The 19,281-nt window shown below is 37.4% G+C and overlaps 2 protein-coding genes across 2 annotated transcripts; both read right to left on the bottom strand.

Annotated features, from left to right (window-relative positions):
• Positions 1 to 10,423: 10,423 nt before the first annotated feature.
• Positions 10,424 to 12,404, bottom strand: LOC101298388 (aluminum-activated malate transporter 10-like). Its single transcript, XM_004310214.1, has 6 exons — positions 12,078 to 12,404; positions 11,768 to 11,908; positions 11,418 to 11,690; positions 11,205 to 11,323; positions 10,979 to 11,122; positions 10,424 to 10,882 (listed from the first exon to the last, which is right to left on the bottom strand). The coding sequence occupies exons 1-6, from the start codon at positions 12,367 to 12,369 to the stop codon at positions 10,430 to 10,432; spliced, it is 1,422 nt and encodes a 473-aa protein (XP_004310262.1). The 5' UTR covers positions 12,370 to 12,404; the 3' UTR covers positions 10,424 to 10,429.
• A 2,322-nt stretch (positions 12,405 to 14,726) lies between these two features.
• Positions 14,727 to 18,892, bottom strand: LOC101302522 (transcription factor bHLH157-like). The gene is made up of 9 exons (XM_004310225.1): positions 18,783 to 18,892; positions 18,331 to 18,420; positions 18,034 to 18,145; positions 17,691 to 17,747; positions 16,140 to 17,510; positions 15,920 to 16,025; positions 15,668 to 15,783; positions 15,446 to 15,571; positions 14,727 to 15,356 (listed from the first exon to the last, which is right to left on the bottom strand). Exons 1-9 carry the CDS (start codon positions 18,890 to 18,892, stop codon positions 15,177 to 15,179), a joined length of 2,268 nt encoding a protein of 755 aa, XP_004310273.1. The 3' UTR covers positions 14,727 to 15,176.
• Between the last annotated feature and the right edge of the window lie 389 nt (positions 18,893 to 19,281).

Below are 19,281 nucleotides of genomic sequence, written 5' to 3'. Positions count from 1 at the left end.
GTAAAAAAAATCAATGTCTCACTAATTCAAATACAATACATGTTTTGAAATGAATCTTACAGAAGACAGTAGCAGCGCTCTAGCATTAGAGTTGGTAGTAGCAGCGCTCAAGCATCAGAGTCGGCAATAGCAGCGCGCCAGCATCAGAGAGTTGTCGGAAAACAATTACAACAGTGACAACAGTAGCACATTTTTTGTTGGCAGTAGCACATTTCTCGTGGGGTTGTGGGCAGTAGCAGTAGAATATGTAATGAAGTGACAGATGGTAGTAGCACATTTTTCGTCGGCAGCAGCACCTTCTTACTTGGCAGTAGCACATTTCTCGTGGGGCTGTGGGCAGTAGCAGTAGAATTTGTAATGAAGGGTAATTTGGTAAAATTGTAGTGACAATTAGCATATGGACATTAATTTGTCCTAATTTGTTAAATTTTGTCTTTAAATGTATAAAATAATGTGTAATTGATGTATTTGTAAACTAAAATTTGGTTAGTAACTTTAATGTAATTTGCTATAGATATTGAAACTCATACAAGTCCGAATTGAACACACCTTGCAATTAACCCAGAACCCAAAAACAAAAACCAGCAATTTAATTTGCGATCAATATCTCTCACCAATTTTTGTCCTCCACACCTTGAAACCCAGGTCAAGCCTTATCTCTCAAATGGAAAATTCTCATAAAGCCATTCACAAAGACGCAACGAAATTACATTTTTCTCAATCCTCTCTCTCCCTCTGTGTTTAAGACGACCCGAAGTTTTCATCGTCTTTGGATTTTTGCAGGGTGCAAGATAAGGGTAGTTTAGGACAAAGTTGGTTTTATTTGATATATTTTAAAAATAAAATTTTTTGTCGAGTCTATTTAGAAGTTTGTTTGGTATATTTAGCAGCACCTAACAAAAAATCGCTTAAACATTTACAAGTCAATACAACAGTGCTCATGTTTAACAAGAAGCAGGGACTGCCTAGATCTCCTGGGTTCATATTTGTTGTCCGGTTTGCGAGACCTTGAAACAGCTTCTTCATAGTTCATAGCTAAGGTTTTCTCTGCCCTTACGATGGCTCCTAAGGAAGACCAAGCTTCACCAGGTAGCTCATGGACCCAACACATGAGGAAGTCAATTTTCCTCTAAGTGTTGAGATATCAATCCCACATCGAGAATATGAGACTTTGCTTGTGGGTTAATAAGGGTTTGGGCCTCTCCATCCATTGCCAATTGGTTTTGGATGTGAACCTCATACTACTTTATTATGGTATCAGAGCGGGTTACCCACGTCCACGTGTGAAGCCCAATGGCCACACGAACTACATGTCACCCCAAATGTTGTCCACGTGTTAGGCTTAAAGATTCGCTACACGTGCGGGGGTGTGTTGAGATATCAATCCCACATCGGGAATATGAGACCTTGCCTGTGGGTTAATAAGGGTTTGAGCCTCTCCATCCATTGTCAATTAGTTTTGGATGTGAACCTCAAACTACTTTATCACTCAGTCTCCTCAACTTACTCCAGGCAGTAAGATAGAGCTTCCAGGACTAAGCAGTAGCTGTATATAATGTCGACCAGATGAACAACTAAGAATGGTGATGGCTTTGCGGAGCTAAGCTTGCTGAGGGGAGGCAGTGGTGTATCAGGACCCGGTGGAATCTCACTTGCTTGACTACTTTCTAGATCATCTTCTGTTGACATTGTTTCATCCTCTTTGGCAAGCGGTTGAATTAGTTGAGTTCCTTCTTTGCTGAACGATATTGTTCTAGCAGAAGGCTTCAACCACCAAGGATCCCAAGGCTTGATCATCTTGCTCAGTTTCCCAGATGCAACAGCTCTTTGGAATAGTTTCTTCTCTTCTGCAAAAAAATCATCAAAACTAACTTCACCTCCTGCAGAGATTTAATACAATGATCTCCTGTTAGTTATGTGGAATGACAAAGAACTCACGTGATGGATAGTGCAAAAGACATACAAGTTAAAAACTAACAACTATAAACCAAGGACTGCAAACTGCTTATCCGAGAGATACTCTTGAGTGGACTTCAGATGGTGAGGCACGAGCAGCATTTGATAGATTCGGAAAGAAGCTGATAGAAATTGAGAACAGAATTACAGAAAGGAACAAAGATGAGAGATTGAAGAACAGAGTTGGGCCCATCAAGATGCCGTATACCTTTCTCTATCCCAGCACCTCAGATTACTCTAGAGAGGGTGGACACTCACTGGAAAAGGAATTCCCAACAGTATTTCAATATGAGGCTTTTGATCTATGTACAAGATAAAAATCATTGAAGGAAATGCAATATAGAGTGATGTAAAACTAGAGATTAAGACTACCATATAGGATCATGTGTCCTTGTTCCTTGATTGTGATTTAGTATCCATGAATTTGTGTAGATTACATTATCTCAGAGACATCAGTCACTTCTACAGGTGTGAATATAATCAAGAGACAATTTGAACCAATGAGCAGTTATGCCTCTTAGTTTCTGATCCCAAGCTAAAAGACATGTTACAATAGAAACAAACCACATACCAATAGAAATTATAGAATATCCATAGAGAATGTCATGAGTTGGTGAGGAAATAGCACACAGATTTATTGAGTGGATATCCTGTATCAACAAGTTAAACCTTATTGAATCCATACATTACGTACCCAGCTAAACCCTTTTCCACATTCAACCCCAATTCTTATGCAGTAGTTGAATAATCACAATGAAATCGCCTACGGAAAACGAATGTCGAACTGAAAGTCAACCTTACAATTGATGCCACATGCAAGAATGTAAAACACAAATAGACATCATCTTCATTAGAGATTGTGAGAGAGAGAGAAATAAAGAGAAATAAAATACAAGATCCCACATCCAGTATCATGAGAAATCGAAACTAGCTAGCATAAACAACAGTTTAGGTAGGTAGGCAGGTAACTAGATATTTCACATTACCCTGTGTCTTTTGGATTTAGGCCTGTCAGTCTCTTCCTCAATTGGCATTGGATATCGGCACACGGGACATAAGTGCTGAATCTTGAGCCACCGGACAATACAGTATCCATGAAAATGGTGTGAGCACGGCAAGCGGGTAATCATCAAGGGTTGATGATCAAGATCAAGATCAAGTACCCCTTCTTCTTCTTTTGCAACATCATTGTCAAAGTGATCAAGGTCTTCGTGACATAACACATGACGGCGTCTCTCTAATAATATCATCATCTACTCTCACTTTCTCCAAACCCTCAAGGCAAGATTTCGCCGCAGGAGTCATCAATATGTCCCGGTTAAACATATGTGCACTAGTACTGGAATAGTACACACTACTAGTCTCATTATTCTCTATTATATGAAGAGCGGCGTCCCCTATCGCTGCACAAATAGACGTCCCGGGAACAGCATTTTTAGCCATTGTAAATATACTTTTGATGATCCTCAGGTGCTCCCGCCTTGGCACACCCATGTCAAACAGGGTATCAGCCATGCGTTTTGTCCACTGAGGCCTTTCCGATAAGAGCTTGAAATCGGAGATAGGGACCATAACTTCTCTTTCGGCAAGAAGTTCCCAATACTATACGTGTTGGAACTTGTGTGGTATTTATCCCACATTGAAGAAGAATTAAATGTGTGAGTCTTTATATGGAAACACCCATGTAACTCATTAAATGGATGATAGACCTAATATGGGCTTAGTGAGCTTTCTATTGGGTTTCCAATAGAAATGAATAAATATATATATATATTAATATATGTTGATTAAATCCAAATTTAACTTTTTGGAAATTAATATTATTTAATTTAATTATTAAATTTGGATAAATATCAAAAGACATAACTGTCCAAACAGTTACAACTGTCCGAGCAGTTGTGTCTGTCCGAACAGTTATACCTGTTTAAATTGACTTTTATATAAAGATGACTTCTGTCGTTGTTTTTATCATCGAATCATTCTTCTTCTTCCTCTCCAAAACTATTTCTTCTGAAGCATAAAGTAAATTCGCCAGGGTGCAAGAACTTGAACCAGATAGTTATATCCTCTAGATAGACGTCCGAAACTGCAGCACAAGTGGGGACGAATTTATGTCTTAGGTCACTGCAAGGCAGGCCTCTATCTGATCAATCAAGTTAGTGTTGTTTGTTTTCATTGTTATTTTTTCAATTTCGTTTTGATTTCATTGTTATATATATACTGTTTTTGAACGGATATTGGATTGGTTCTAACAATACGTAGTAAGTGTTGGATCGTCAGTCGAGAGGTGGCTTCCGTATTGCCGGACTAACTTAAATCTGATCAAGAGCATGTCCGCGGGGACCGGGGTTCCACCGGTGCCTTGTACTCGACACACGAATCTAGTGTAATAATTAATCACTCTACACATGCTTGGTTCCGTTGGTTGGTCTTCGAGCAGTAGTCATATATATAATCAACGCAGAGGGGAATCCTTCTCCTACAAGGATTGTGAGTTGTTCCCACTCCAACTGGAAAAAGAACAGAAACTCATCAAATCATGAGGAAAAACTAAGGCAAGAATATATGTATTAGTTCACCAACTCGATTAAACACTTGGGACATGAACTGCAAGAGTGGAATCTGGATTTTGATTGTTTTTTTTTTTTTTTTTGAGAATGGATTTTGATGCATTTGGAAGGCAATAGTCTGAGAAAGAGATGAAGGTAAAGACTTTTTTACTGGAATGTGAATTTTGTAAGGGAATGATTTGTGATCACAAGGATCAAGTTGGGTCAAAACGGGATGACGTACCGTACCCCAAATGAAGAAACAAGTTCATGAGGTAAATGTAAGAATGATCTCTATCTAGTTTATGAGTTACCATCTAAACCTAGAGTCAAAATCCAATATCATCAATGTCTCCAACATTTAAACCCTTCAATTTTTTTCCTGTTAAACACTATGGATTTGACATTTTTCTTGCCGGACAATTGCTAATAGTTTCTATTTTGGTTCAGAACCTTTAACCTCTTCCGATATTGTGGAAGAGAAACACTACCGAATTGACGATATAAAGAATCTCTAATGAAGATCTCACGCCAGCAGCCAGGACGAGGAAGTCAAATGATCACATGTGCTTTGCAATGCCCGACATGAAATAAAATTGTTATGCTTGTCTGGGGCATCATATTTGTTGCTTCCTTTTAACCAATATGCCTAATTTACTCGTGATTACTTGTTTGTTATTCTATTTTGAAGTTGTATTTTTCATAAATGTGCAGATAGAGTATTTGTTTTTTTCTTTTTGATCTGGATAGTGACAATTTAGATATAAGAAAATAAGAGGGAAAATAATTATTCGAATTGAGAACCAGATGCAAACATGGAGATGAGTTAAACTTGATTTCGTATGCATCGAAGGCCTTACCCTTTACTCCATGTAGTGTACCCTTTCATTAGCAGCAATTTCTCCCCTGGCGACACTCCCAATTACAGTACTTCAGTGCTCCCTTTCTATATATATATTCAAACTAAAAGAGCTGATGCACACTGCTGAGAACTCAAACTAGCCTAACTACATTCAGGTACACATTTATGTCTATCTCTATCTTCTTTCTTTAAAGATACGCCATTACACTAGTTTGTGGATTTTCTCCCTAGAGCTTGTGGTTCAAGGATCAAAGTCCATCATTCGAATAAGACAGTGCTTGCAGAACTCCAGCTAAATGAAGCATCGTTTAGTTATTCACTCATAATTTATCACATTATATTCTGATATTCGTTTAGATTACCAACCTCATTCCTCTAGTTTTCGCATATAACCTTTGCATATGAACCTAATTAAACCAGTTCTATGTACGCCTTGTGTGAAGCTTGAGTTGGTTAGGTTTATTTGATATGTAGTTTCATTTAAACAATTTTCTGTTTGATATCATAGGCTTGAAGGCTTCTCTGTCTCACCAAAAAAAAAAAAAGAAGGCTTCTCTGTCTAGCTACTCATCAGGAGAGCATGTCTTGCAGCACTCCTATTATAACCACAAAGGATAACAATCATACAAATGATGATGCACTATCTAATTCTTGTTCTGAAACGCTAGATGACCAGCAAAGAAATAGTAGCTTCAAATCAACAAGAAATGACAGTAAATCTGAGAGTGTTATTTGGTTGTTCAAAAAGTATCTCTTGACAAAAAATCAAAACAACATGAATACTAGAACGAAAATGGAAGTTGATGGCAAAACAGATTTCCCTCGGAATAATCTCAGACGACTGCCATCTTTGCTAGAGCAAGTGTTGCTTCCACAACTGCGGTAGGCATGTAATTAGTTTATTTCTTAATTTTTCTTTTACTTTATATAAAATCAAACAAATGTATGACATTACTCCCCTTACATCTTTGTTGTTGCACTTGCATATATACAAGTATAGATCAAGTGGTGAAGTAGAAGCAACTCCATCAAAGGACAAGACGACGAAACAACTCACAATATTCTTCGATGGCGTTATCAATGTCTACAACAACATTCCTGTTGATAAGGTGAAAATTAAGATTTTCAAGTTAAATATATGCAGATATTCCTGATATCATTTTCAGAAAATAACACATGCTCAGAGCTTATGCAACCCATGGATGCTATGTTGCAGCTGGCAAATTTTCAGTTTCTTCAAACGTTTACGTTTAACTCTTAGTCTCTTATGTTCACTCATGGCCTGATATAAGGGAAACTGGCTGTTTCAGGCCTAAAATTGACTTGCATAGAATAACTGTAACTTTGTTTAATCATGCGCACATTTCGATATTATCTTTGTAGGCTCAAGAAATTTTGCGTCTAGCTGGTGAGAGCTCATCACTGAAACCAGTGGTTGCAGAAAGGGCAAAGCCAGATGTGAGAAAACCATCCAACAAGTCAGAGTTACTATCGGTTTCCAAGTTAAGAGCAGGTATAAAGTTCTTTTTCACCTTAATAGTTAATGAGCTGTTATCTTCTGTAAACCAAATCGGATTAAGATTAAACCGATTCCATGAATAGCAGATACTTTCAATTTGGTTTTTATAAGATTTTTGTAATTAGTGCTATAATGATAACAAACTAGTTCAATTTCATTTGCCTTTTTCAGGGATACCTTTGGCAAGAAGATATTCTCTGCAACGTTTTCTTGAAAAGCGCAGGGACAGGTAAATTTATGATCCTGTTAGGATCCTTCTTAATCAAATTTCTCATACATCATACAGTATAAAAAGTACCACCAAACTAATAGCTAGTCGATATCAGTGATTTAGAGTACTAAACACGTTCACCAGTTAGTACTTAAATTTTAGAAAAGAAATACCTTAATCATTGTTTACATTTTGTGCCTTTGTAGGGTCATCAGCAGATCACCTTATACCCTTCCAAGTGAAAAGCAGGAGGAGGAGAATGAGGCAAAGATAGATAAGGGGAAGGAGTCAAATGAAGAAAATCGGAGACTACTTCCTGATCTTTCACCTTTCCCCTCACAGTTGGGCTACTTTTCTCTCAAGTCAGCTCATCAAGGCTAAATAAAGGCTAGCTGTTAATCCTGTTATAGGCAATATGTTAAAAGACAATGGTCAGATATATTTTGCAAGGGACTGTGATTGTTTCAGATATCATTTTTATGGAATTACTTGTCTTCTTAACAACAATGGAAGAACAAGTAGAGGATGTTTCTCTACCTTATGAGATCTTCATGTTGCAAACAGATTCAGACTTTCAGAGCCTATTAAATTAAGGGTTCCGATAAACTCTGAGCTGGTCTTCTCGAACCAAGTATCATGTCAGGATCATATGAAAGTTCTGTTGTACAGGCGCTATGTATGCCACACAATTTGGACTAACTAATCCAGGGGTTAGGAGACTGTCTGTATAGGCATACAGGCTTGTATTGGAAAAAGGCTCAGAATGGTTAACCGGCTTCCCAATCATGTGGAAGCAGGATCCTGTTATATGTTTCCTATTTGTGTAATATGAAAGTTTCAAGAGATGGCTTGTTATGGCAAGTGAACATTATTGCTTCTGTAGCAAAAGGATATCAGTTTTATCACTTTATGAAAAAAATTTGTCCTGATTACAAGAATTTGAAGATAAACTTTCTATTGCAGGAAACTCAAAGATGGAGGAAACTATAACTTACCAACAGTACGTATCTGAAGACAACCACAACTGTCATAACCGCCCACATGGCATTTTCTCCGGCGCCTTCATATAGAAAGGTCATGACTCATGAGACAGCAGCAAGTGCCAACCCAATCTTGAGACCAGAATCACCTTTCCAAGATTTCTCCATGAAGTTCCACATTTTCAACACCAACCCTTCTCAAACTACGCCAGGGTCAATTAAAAATCTCACTGACTATCGAGCCAAACAGATGAGCCATTTTTGCAATATGACTATATTGATTTTCAACTTCTAATTATAGAAATGTATAGAGATGTGGATGTAAAGGTTTTGTATATTGATATTGTTAATAGTACAACGATTTGATATATATACATCTAACAAGGAGTTCTATTTTAGCAAAGCACAATTACACAGAATCAAGATCCTATAAACATTCACAGACATGATCACCGATCCACTATTTTCTCCATCATATCTTCAATACTTGAATGCATAACAGTGGATCACTTCTTTCCTTTAATATAAGTTGAAACAAAAATGTCATGAGTTGGTGAGGAAATAGCACAGATTTATTGAGTGGATATCCTGTATCAACAGAGGTCTGCAATACACAAACAAGCACTAACGCATAAACAAATTTCCTATGGAAAGGCAATCTCAGAGGCTAGAGGCCATTGCAAATCTTTTTAGTTTTGGACACATGTGAGGATGTAGAACTTGTATTATAACCTCCTCCTCCTCCCTCTCTAAATTGACACCAAAACTAGATTGTTAATCAGTCTGCACAGTCATATCCAATCTTGGAATAAACCATCATTATCAGTTTGTCATCTGAAACCAAAAGGCTGGTAGTGTTCAAACTTGGAATACTGCACTTGTTAATAGTCATGCTTTGAGCAATATATCGGCAGATATGTCATCTTTTCATCTTTTTAGTTCAATAATTACACTAGTGGAACAAAATCGTTGATTACAGAAAAACCAAACCTAAAATCATATTTCGATGACCTAAAACATACCTTCATGAACAGAACTGGTGACATAATGTCTCCTAAGCTGCAATTGAATATGCAAAGGAGAGCACTATGATCAAGTATGTCTAAATTTATACACACATAATGATGTCATTGATAATGTGTGTTAAATAATTCTTGTGTATTCTCTTTTTCTTAAGTGGGTGTGTGATCAGATACCTCTTTCATCTGCTTCCCCTGGATAAGTTAATTAGGAAACACCACTTAAGAAATAAAAACTATGTTGATATTGTGTATTGTGGTGAGGATCTTCTATTGAATAGTTGCAGTCTCATAATATATAATTCTCTTTTCTGTCTTACTATAAGAACAAGTCCTCTGATTCCCAACTAATTGCATACGCCTCCCATATCTTTTCAACGTCAAATCGTCTATGGCCTTAGTTTCTTATCTTACAGCTGTTTCTCAGTGACAGGGCAAAGCTTAGATCTTTAACCAAATCAATAGTGAGTGTCATCTGTAGTGGAGAGCCCTATAAATCTATATGAAATGATTTTATTTAATTTGAAACAGGAGAAAATTAGGTCATGAATTGAACCAAGTTGAGGTACCCGTATCTTTGCATAAAGTTGAGCATTACACTGAAGTTGAAAACTGGGCTGCATTTGGTTGTTTCTGATATCACTTGGCTGCAAAAAGCACTCATCTCCACAGGACCACAGCTGCATGCACTGCTTTAAAATACTAATTCAACTATCAAAATTACACAATATTGAGAGATTGGTTCTCTATTTATTACCACCAATGTATGCATGGACTTCCAACAAAGCCCCATATTAAAGGAAGAAAATCAGGTTCAAATGATTATTTGTATCAATGGAATGATTTCAGCAATTAGAGTGATTGTTGGATCAGAATTATATTTAGATAATTAGACTTGATACTATCCTAGAATAGTTTCATTCTCATTGTATATATGTAAGAGTGCTGTATATCTATTTCACATATCAATATACACAAATCTTCATACTCATATTCTTTTACCCCAAGACTATACTGATCTCTTTCACTTTCATGCAATTTGACTTTTCTGTTTTTCAGTTTAGTTTATTTGTGCAGATTCTATCTGATTGTTCAGCTGGTTTAAAAGTTTGTAGGATGTACTCATATAATTAGTACTAGAAAAATGAAACTGATTGAAGCACATTTCATTCAAATTAAAAAAAGGGACCAACAAAGACTATTTTACTAGTGAGAAATTGAGAATGACATAGTCAAAAATAGATTTAACTGTGACCCAAGTTGTTAGATTTCGTAATTTACAGCACAATCTTTAGTAATATGAAAATCTACCAATCACCATTATACACAACTCTCACACCTCTTCCTTATGTTCATCTGGTACATTAGTTTTACTAACTGCTGGCTGTTTTTGATTCTTCTCATCTGCAACAGACTTGTACTCACCCATCTCAGCTAGTTCTTCAACTTCATTAACCATGCCTTCAATCCTTGTAGTAATCTCAATGAGTAAAGAAGTTAAAGTCACAAGTGGCATGATATCCATGAGAGCAACTGTTCTGGTTTTCTTTTTTTCAGGACAGTCGGCTCCTTGTAGTGGCTGCGGATTAATAAATGAAGTAGGAAGAGATTTTAAGTCCTCCTGAAGCTCCAAGACTGCATTGTTCATCTCTCCAACTAAATAATCTACAGTAGATGATTTCGTCATTGTCTTCATAGTCCTTGCAAGCTCTTTTATGACTCTTGAAGACTCAGAGCTCACTTTCAAAGCAATGTTGCTCATATGCTTCTTCATCGACTCAGGAACCTGTTGGTCAGATGAAGTGGTTGAAGCTTAGCATTGGTGATATCTTTTGTTACCTCATTTTCAAGAACTAATATAAGATGACAGATCTTTTGTTACCTCATTTTCGGAATTCACACAACCATCAAGGGCATCGATGCAATAGGCACAAGCACGCATTGATGCCCCGACTTTGAGGTATTGTTTCCATGGATGTCTGAAGTTGAAGCGGCCATGTGCAGGCTCCCACCTTGCAAAATTAGCCTATAATATACAATGGCAATGTCAGAAAGTGATTACATACGGTAACTTGAAGAAACTTTGCAATTATGTTGTTGTTAAATACCATGGCTTCTTCTGTTGCTTTGGAGGTTAAAACACATTTGTAGCCAAGAAATTTCTTATCACATTCCTTGTCATCATCAGAAGAGCTTCCACTATCATTGAAATACTCTCCAACACAACCTGAAATATAATGCAACACTTATAAAGTCGGTGATATTGTCCTAAACATGATTGACCATAAATTTGGTTTTATGTGATTTGAGTATGCAAGTACCATCTAAGGAATAGGCAAGTTTGTCCATGTTTCGAGTGATGAGCATATATAGTTCCTCCCCAGCCCAAATGGGACAAATAATCATGGTTATCATAATGCACAATGCAGTTCCAATGATGATGGTGTAGACTCTATTGTTGGCCAATTCCAATAATTTATCCACCCGGTAGCCTGACACTGTAACTAAACTGAATGTGAGGATGAAGATCATCGCACCATAATCAAATCGCTTTTTCACTGATGGTATGAATCTTGAGAAGGTAACTGCAGAAGCTGAAATAATAAAGAACCGCATTAGTAGTCTTATATATCCAGTTTGGAGAGGGAAAAACATTAGTAGGACTACATACCTAACAAGAATACAGAAATCCCATTGATGAAAGGCTCAAATTCTTTTCCTGATTGACTCACTATCCAATGGATGCCAATGGCAAGGGAACCAGCAATAAAGGTTCCACAAATTCTGTTTAAACATTTACATATTGTTGCCCCTGCATTTAGAGAGTGAAATGATTAGCTTCAGGCAATGAGGGCCGTACTTAACACCAGATAGTCCCATACAGATAAGGAAACTCAAAAAGACCCATTTTACCGTGCCTCCTAATAAAGACACACTTGTAGAAAATTAGGTAATCTAAGAGAAGCTAGCTAGGAACTTACCAACTGTGTTTTCAAAGACAACCACAATAGTCATGACTGCCCACATAGCATTTCCTCCCATACCTTCATACAAAGGTCTCATATAATAAAACAGTGAAACAACAGTGAGTGCCATCCCTACTTTCAAACAATGAATCACTTTCCTAGGCTCATTTTGTCCCAAATTCCAAGCTTTCTCGAAGAAATTGCATACTTTCAAGATCAACCCCATAATCAGACCCTTCACAGCAAGCCAAGCTCGGCAGGCAAGCCCGGCTTCTGGCGCCAAAGCTTCAGATGAACCATCTGTCATTTTTATTCTCCACTCAGTCACACTTCTCAGTTCCTTCTGTTGAGCCATTTTTGGCAATAAGAAAACAAGTGACTGCCAACTTCTAAGTTGAAATGGAACTCAAAGCAATGGTTAAGCTTTGGTGAGGAAAGCTGAGTGACTACTGAAGTATATAAACAAATCTCCATGGAAAGGCAATGTCATAGGCTAGAGGCCTCTTTTGTTGGACACGTGTGAAATCTAGAAGTTTCATTTAATTTTACTCTGCTCATCAAAATTTGTATTTATAAAGTTTAATCCTCAAAACTGGTACATAGGGTGAATTTGCATTTCATATCAGAGTTCTATACAAACAAAACCAACATTATGAATCAGTCCCTTTTGCTTCAGAAATCAAAGAGCAAAGTGCAGTCGAAAATGATATCTGATAAATATCCTTATGTCAGTTGGTATATAAACTTAACATCAAGGCTACATGGGGATTTGGCTAGTGGAAAATTACCAGATGTAACTAGAAAACTACTAGTTGCGTGAGTACCTACTTTATGCAGACTTTCATCTTTCGTTTCATAAAAAACTTCTCAGATTAATTGGTAAATAAGTACTGTCATTTCCTTAATGCCCCAGAAAGAGAAAAGAGTCTTAATGACCTAAACCAAATCTTCATGACCTACTACCAAACTTCATCAACCGGTGATATAATGTGTCCTACAATTTTTAGTGAGATCATCAGCACACTATGAACAAATAGGTATAACTAAATATATTCTTATACATGTGTTTCCTGTTCATGTGATCACTGGATGAGATAATTAGGAAACACCACTCATGAAATGCAATCTCTAATATTATTCTGCATAGTACTATGGTATATACTAAATAGTGAAAAAATTGCATAACCCTTTTGTCTTATTAAAAAAGTCCTTTTCTTCCCACTAATTGCATAGAACTCCCTATTATTTTCTATTCAGCTGGAAAAGAAAAATCTGTTTCCAAGTCCTTTTAGGAAAAACCGGTAGTCTTAGAACTAACTTGTCCTTTTCCCCTTTGTGAATGACCCAATTCTTTTATCTTCTCTTTTTTTTTAAGATCGATCTTATTCCCAGTTGCTTAAGTTACTCCATAGGTGTTTCACAGAGATAGGGCAAATTTTAGAGAGAGCCAATACTAAATCTTTAGCAAAAACAATAGTGGGTTTCACCTATAGTGGAGAACCCAACATGGCTCAATTTCAATTTTGATATATAAGAAATTAGGTCATGAATAGGATCCAAATAAAGGTGCTTATATATTTTTCTTGCATAAAGTTGAGCATTACAGTTGAAACTTGGCTGGTATCACTCTGAATAGTTGAATGGAAAAAGCACTTATCTCCTCCTCCTCAAGCTTGAAGAGCCTTTCCACAGCTGCATGCACTGATCGAGTTGAAAGGCTATTTCAACTATCATCAAAAAGCTACTACTCCACAATATCATCAGACTGATTATCATACATTTCTTAAATAGAATTTTAGATGTATTAGCACCAAACTTTACCGAAAGCTGATCTAAACCTGTACTAGACCTCAATAAGCTTAAACCATCAGCTAGTTGCATTAAGCTTACTGTGTTTCAACCTTAGAATTAGTTTTTTTTTTTTTCTCATATGGAATTCTAAATGCTAAATTATTAACTCACAAGAACGTCGGTAGTTGTCCACCGTAGTCCCTATGTGAAATTAAAACTTGGAACCAACAGTTGCCTAATTTTGAACTTTTGCATCAGTGAGATGTGTACCTAATGCTAAAATGTCTAAGCGTATTTTAGTGTGTGATGATTGATGAGACTCTACAGTAGAGTAACAGTTAAACAGTATATGAATACACTGATACACAAATCCAAAGATACATTTTTCCAACAAAAAACAGAAACATAAAAGATTCTCCAATGTAAAAAGAACAAATTTAAAGCCAAGTAGCTAGTACTGTATCAAATCTTTGAACAGTCGTCTTGCTTTGGAAGTGATGGAGGATACTGATCAAAGATAGAACAGATATGTACCAGTCACATCAAGAGGTAAGAATGGAGACAGATAAGCAGTTGAAACTGGGCTGATATCACTTTATGCAAAAATTGAACACAGTGTCTTCATCAAGTTATGTTCAGTTCCTTGACTACTTCCTTCAAAAGTATGAGGTAAACAAGATTGACATGGCGAAAACTTTCTTCAATTTGGTACTATCGTGATATGTAAATCATCTAATAGATTGTCCCTTAAATGGTGTTAAGAATTAGACTGAAGTTCTCTGGTCTATGAGGCAATGAAATTTAAGTCCTTCCAACCCAGAACATGTTGTATGGATCCTTATTTGCATATTTTGTGTTAGACAGAGAGAATATAAGAGAAGTGACAACATTCCATCATTACTATAATAATATTAAGCCACAACAGAAAGGCCAAGAAAACAAATCAGTGATCAGCCTACTACTACTACTGGGTTTGTACTCTGGTTGAAGATATAAACATGAAATCCCAACTACTAAAAGAAGAGGAGGCCGCGCAGACTCTAGTTCACCATGTCTTCAGCATATGATCATGGTTCTGTGCCTTGCACAGCCTTTCCTAATTGAGGAACTAACTCGCAAAAACAGCACCAACAATTTTTGAAGGCACATCACATCCTAATCTCTTTCTTCTTAACATTATGCACACACCTCACAACTATTTCTAAGGCAACTGGCAATGGGACGGTAGCCAATCACCTTTTCCATTACCAAAACACCTATCATTGCACACCCACGGAAGTAGTGCTCAAGGTACTCCAGCAGCAATCAAAAGTGTTTTGAACCTCATGTCAAGCTGATGGGAGGAGGAAAACTACATGGCTGGACACTATCCAATACAGGAGGAAACCCAGTGTCTGCTACATTGCTGGGCCGACTGGTTGGATCAACCACACTGGTACCATTTTGCTGAAGAAGCCGGACAAGGGACCAAAATACTTCTATCCTGGTTATATGCCTAGTTGCCTGTAACAAAATTTAAGATTTAGTGTCCTAATATGAAGAATAAAGAGAAGAAACATCGGTAACATATTTATCTTTTACTAGATCTTCACCTCAACGATAAAGCGCGCCCATATCTTCTCCTCGCGGCTCTCCATCACCCCCTTCAAGATATTCAACCCAAAGCCCCGGATTTCGTCTGCTAACTCAAGAAAGAAACCATGCTCCTCACAGAGGATCTGCAAGAGATAATAGATATTGCAGTCAGGAGGGACTGAACATTGAGGTTGTCAAAACTCTTGAAGAAAAATTTCATCCATGTGTCTTTGACATACCTCAATAAGCATTTGGCCAGGTGTACTAAGGTCCTCAACGAGTATAGGGCAAACCACATTTTGACCCTCAACTGCTAATGCCCAAGTATTGTTACCACCAGATATACTGCTGTGATCTTTTAGAACCACACCATTTTCCTTTCCAGTCAGCTACAATATGAATACAAATTAGTATCACATTTGTTAAGAAACATCATACATAAAAATGTTCAGGCTTATCCTGCTGCATATAACAATGATAACAAAATCAACTAACCTTTGACTCATGAGGTTGTTTAAGCTTATCAGCATGTTTCGTCACACCTTGCAAGAAAATCATGTACTTGATGGTGCGGTCCAGCAAAGCATCAATGCTACACTGCTTCATTAACAATATGTATGAATGTCAAAATATAATTTTAGAGACATTGTATTATATGAAAATAAAACACCCTTCCCATTTGTATCCACTGAGAGCATAAGAAGTAAGTACCTTGCCACCATTGGGAATCATCCCCCTCAAGTCTTTCATACGGTCTTGGATCTGCTGACGATCCTTGGGCCTTGGTCGAGTACTCTCTCCAGGCTTTGCCCTCTTCTTGGCGGTCTTTGTGTGATCCTCAGCCTTCTGTGGTTTTGCTTGAGACATACTTCTAGCATTGACACTATAACTATCATCGATCCATAAGCCCACCTGTGATTTTGGGAGAACCTCTTTCTTTGGTACAAGACAGTTTGTCTTGTCCAAGTTATACAAAGGTCCTGTCAAATGCATGCTCCCTCCAGAACCAGCAAGCCTTCCTAGCTGTACCTGATTACTGCCCACAGATGAACTTTCTAATTTCCTTTTCCTGGTGGATAATTGGTCTTCTAGACTGCATTTAGTCACAGAGCTTGAAGTAGAATTCATTCCATTTAGAAGCTCTTCTAGTCCTAATTCCGAGAATAACCCCCTCCGGGGGACAGCCACAGAACCAACTTCCGCCTCTTTGGTCAAATCAGTTCCGGCAGCCAAGCAGTCAGCACTGACTACTGGCATTATACTATCTTCCCAGCACTCACGGACTTGACCACCACCGAGAACTGTTCCCAAACCATGAAACAAATCCTTTCCAGCACTCTGAATTGTCATATATTTCTCATGAGCATCAGCACTGAATGCATTTGTGATGGAACTTTGCATAGAAGTTGCTGGATGCTCAATTGGTGAGTTGATAGAAGTATCACCTTTAACCAGACTAGATGACACTGGAGTACTTTCAAACACTGGTGACAGGTCACCATTCATTGTGGTTGCCATGCCATTGAAGTTCTGTTCTGGGGAAGCAGCAAACCACTGAGAAAGATCATCCATGAATGATTTGGAAACATCTGTAATACAATCAGCTCGGTTAAACTCTACAGGGTATCCCTGTAGATATTGCTGATTATCCATCTGATATCCACAGCTGCCTTGAATGAGAGTTGAGTCTTGAGCTGTGTTTCTGCAAGTCTTAAGAGAATCCTGAACCCCAATATCAGATGCCAAATGTGGGTCATATGAGGCCAACAAAGAAGGTTCAGTACTCCATGTACTAAACCACAGGGTTTTATCAGCTGAGCCCATGTCATCAGATGCTGTAGACTGTAAATTCATTGCAGATAAACAATTTCCTCCTAGATCTTTAGATTTATCACCAAGTATGTTGGCAATGTCTCCATGAAAGTTTGCAGATGAAATTAAGGAAGCAAACAATTCATTTAGATCATTGGATTCATTGTTCAAACATGAAGGTGCACTTGCCAGAGGAATAATCCCATGAAGATTTTTGATCTCCTGGAACACCCTTTTTGTTTCGTCTAAAAACTCCAGCCTCTCCATAATCTGAAGAAAAACAAAACAAAACAAACAAAGCAATACCTTAGTGTTGTTATACTGCAACTCTAATATAAGCTACCATATTAAGAGACTCGATTTGGGGAACATGTTCTCTTTGATCATAAGAATGTTGACATAACCAGGTTAAGAAAATATGTATAAAGCTAGATGCTCTCATTCAACTACCTTTTCAGTGGATCCAAACTGAATTACTCCTGATTCCACAGAGACTGTTGCAATTGTCTGTAAGTAAAATTTATTTGTCAAGAAATATGAGTTAAGGTTGGATGACAAAAGGTACAGAACAAAAACATAAGATTCCATAAGATCTCTCATAAATTCCGGAAAAAAAAAAACAGAGAGAACTAAAAGGAAATGATTATACCTTTACACCAGAGGAAAATTGGCAATGGAACTCAGAATCATCCTGCAAAATGAGAAATCATTTCCAGATGAGTAAACAGCAGTTAAGTTGCTAAAACTTGTCGGAAAAAAAATTAGCAATTCAACAAGAAATCTATTGTCCTACCTGAAACAGATTACTACAACTTTCGATGGGATTGCATGAATTCCACTGTCCATTGTAAGCATCTGAATGCATCCATTGATGCTTCCCGGTGAAAGCAGTTTGACCAATAACACTGTTTCAGACAACAACAAAATCACCCCTGTTAGAACTTTCTAATGCTTTTGTTGAAACAAAAGGGAATCTAGTGCGAAAATCTTGTACTCAAGCATATATTTTTATGATAGAGGAAAAAGGTAAACAATGTAATGGGATTTCAAAAGTGAGCAACTAAAAATGGAGTACAAATTTTGGGCTTACCCTTCTCCAAGCATGTGGACCTGTGAAAGCATATTTTCAATCACTGCTCCCATGTGCTCTTCATAATAGGCTTCTCCCATTGTCAACAACCTAAAGCATTTCAAACCCAGAATTTGTGATGAGCAAGACCTCAAACTAAATGTCAGATTGGAAATCTAAAATACTAAAACTTGAACTAAAATAGAGGCTTAATCTCACACACACAAAATATAATACAGCTCAAATGCAGAAAATTACATGATCAATCCTTGAGAGGAAAAAAAGAACAAAGAAGCAACTTATAGACCATTTTCAACATTTCCAGACACTGAAAGATTAGATTTTTGTAAACCTTCACATGCATCAAAAGCTTAAAAAGGGTACTCCAAATCCCACAAGAACAAAACCCAGACAACAAAATGGTACAAGACAGTAAATCAACAAGTAGAAAACAAAAAAGGAAGAAACTTTACATGGAATTTCTCTGATCAAAACGCCAGAAAACCCCATAAGACCACCCATTACCAACACAAAGACCCCTAAGCTTCTCTTTAATCACTGAACCTTTCTCAGCTTCACCCATTTCACTGTTAATCCCAGACTTCACCAACCCAAACCCATATAAAACGACCCGGGTCCGAGTCAAACCAGGCAGCTGAACTCAGTCAACACCAACAAAACCCAACAATCTCCTCTTCTTTGCAACCTTAATGCTCCAAAACAAAACAACTTGTCTTGTGTTGTTTGCAACCAAACAAGGGAAGGGGATGAGACAGTTGGGAAGAATCTGAAAGCAAAAAACCAAACCAAAAGCTTGGGTCTCGTGGGAAATTTAGAAACTTGAAAGTGTGGTCGGTTAGAGAGAGTGTGAGATTAAAACAAAAGGTTTATATATAGAGAAGGTGTGGTTTGGTAACTTTGGTCCTGCTTGGCTTTTCTTTCTTCCTTTTCTCTATTTTGCTTCTCTATAAA

This window comes from Fragaria vesca, unplaced genomic scaffold (assembly GCF_000184155.1).
Source record: "Fragaria vesca subsp. vesca unplaced genomic scaffold, FraVesHawaii_1.0 scf0513167, whole genome shotgun sequence".
NCBI lineage: Eukaryota > Viridiplantae > Streptophyta > Magnoliopsida > Rosales > Rosaceae > Fragaria > Fragaria vesca.
The sequence above is the reverse complement of the archived record's forward strand: the minus strand, read 5'-3'. Positions and strand labels throughout refer to the sequence as shown.

Coding starts and splice junctions, on each gene's coding strand:
- LOC101298388 (XM_004310214.1), bottom strand. CDS start 12,369: ATGACAGATGGTTCATCTGAAGCTTTGGCGCCAGAAGCCGGGCTTGCC. Junction 11,909..12,077: donor TGTCTTTGAAAACACAGTTG/GTAAGTTCCTAG, acceptor CTCTAAATGCAG/GGGCAACAATATGTAAATGT. Junction 11,691..11,767: donor GATTTCTGTATTCTTGTTAG/GTATGTAGTCCT, acceptor TTATTATTTCAG/CTTCTGCAGTTACCTTCTCA.
- LOC101302522 (XM_004310225.1), bottom strand. CDS start 18,892: ATGGGTGAAGCTGAGAAAGGTTCAGTGATTAAAGAGAAGCTTAGGGGT. Junction 18,146..18,330: donor GTCCACATGCTTGGAGAAGG/GTAAGCCCAAAA, acceptor TGTCTGAAACAG/TGTTATTGGTCAAACTGCTT. Junction 15,572..15,667: donor CTGGCCAAATGCTTATTGAG/GTATGTCAAAGA, acceptor TATCTCTTGCAG/ATCCTCTGTGAGGAGCATGG.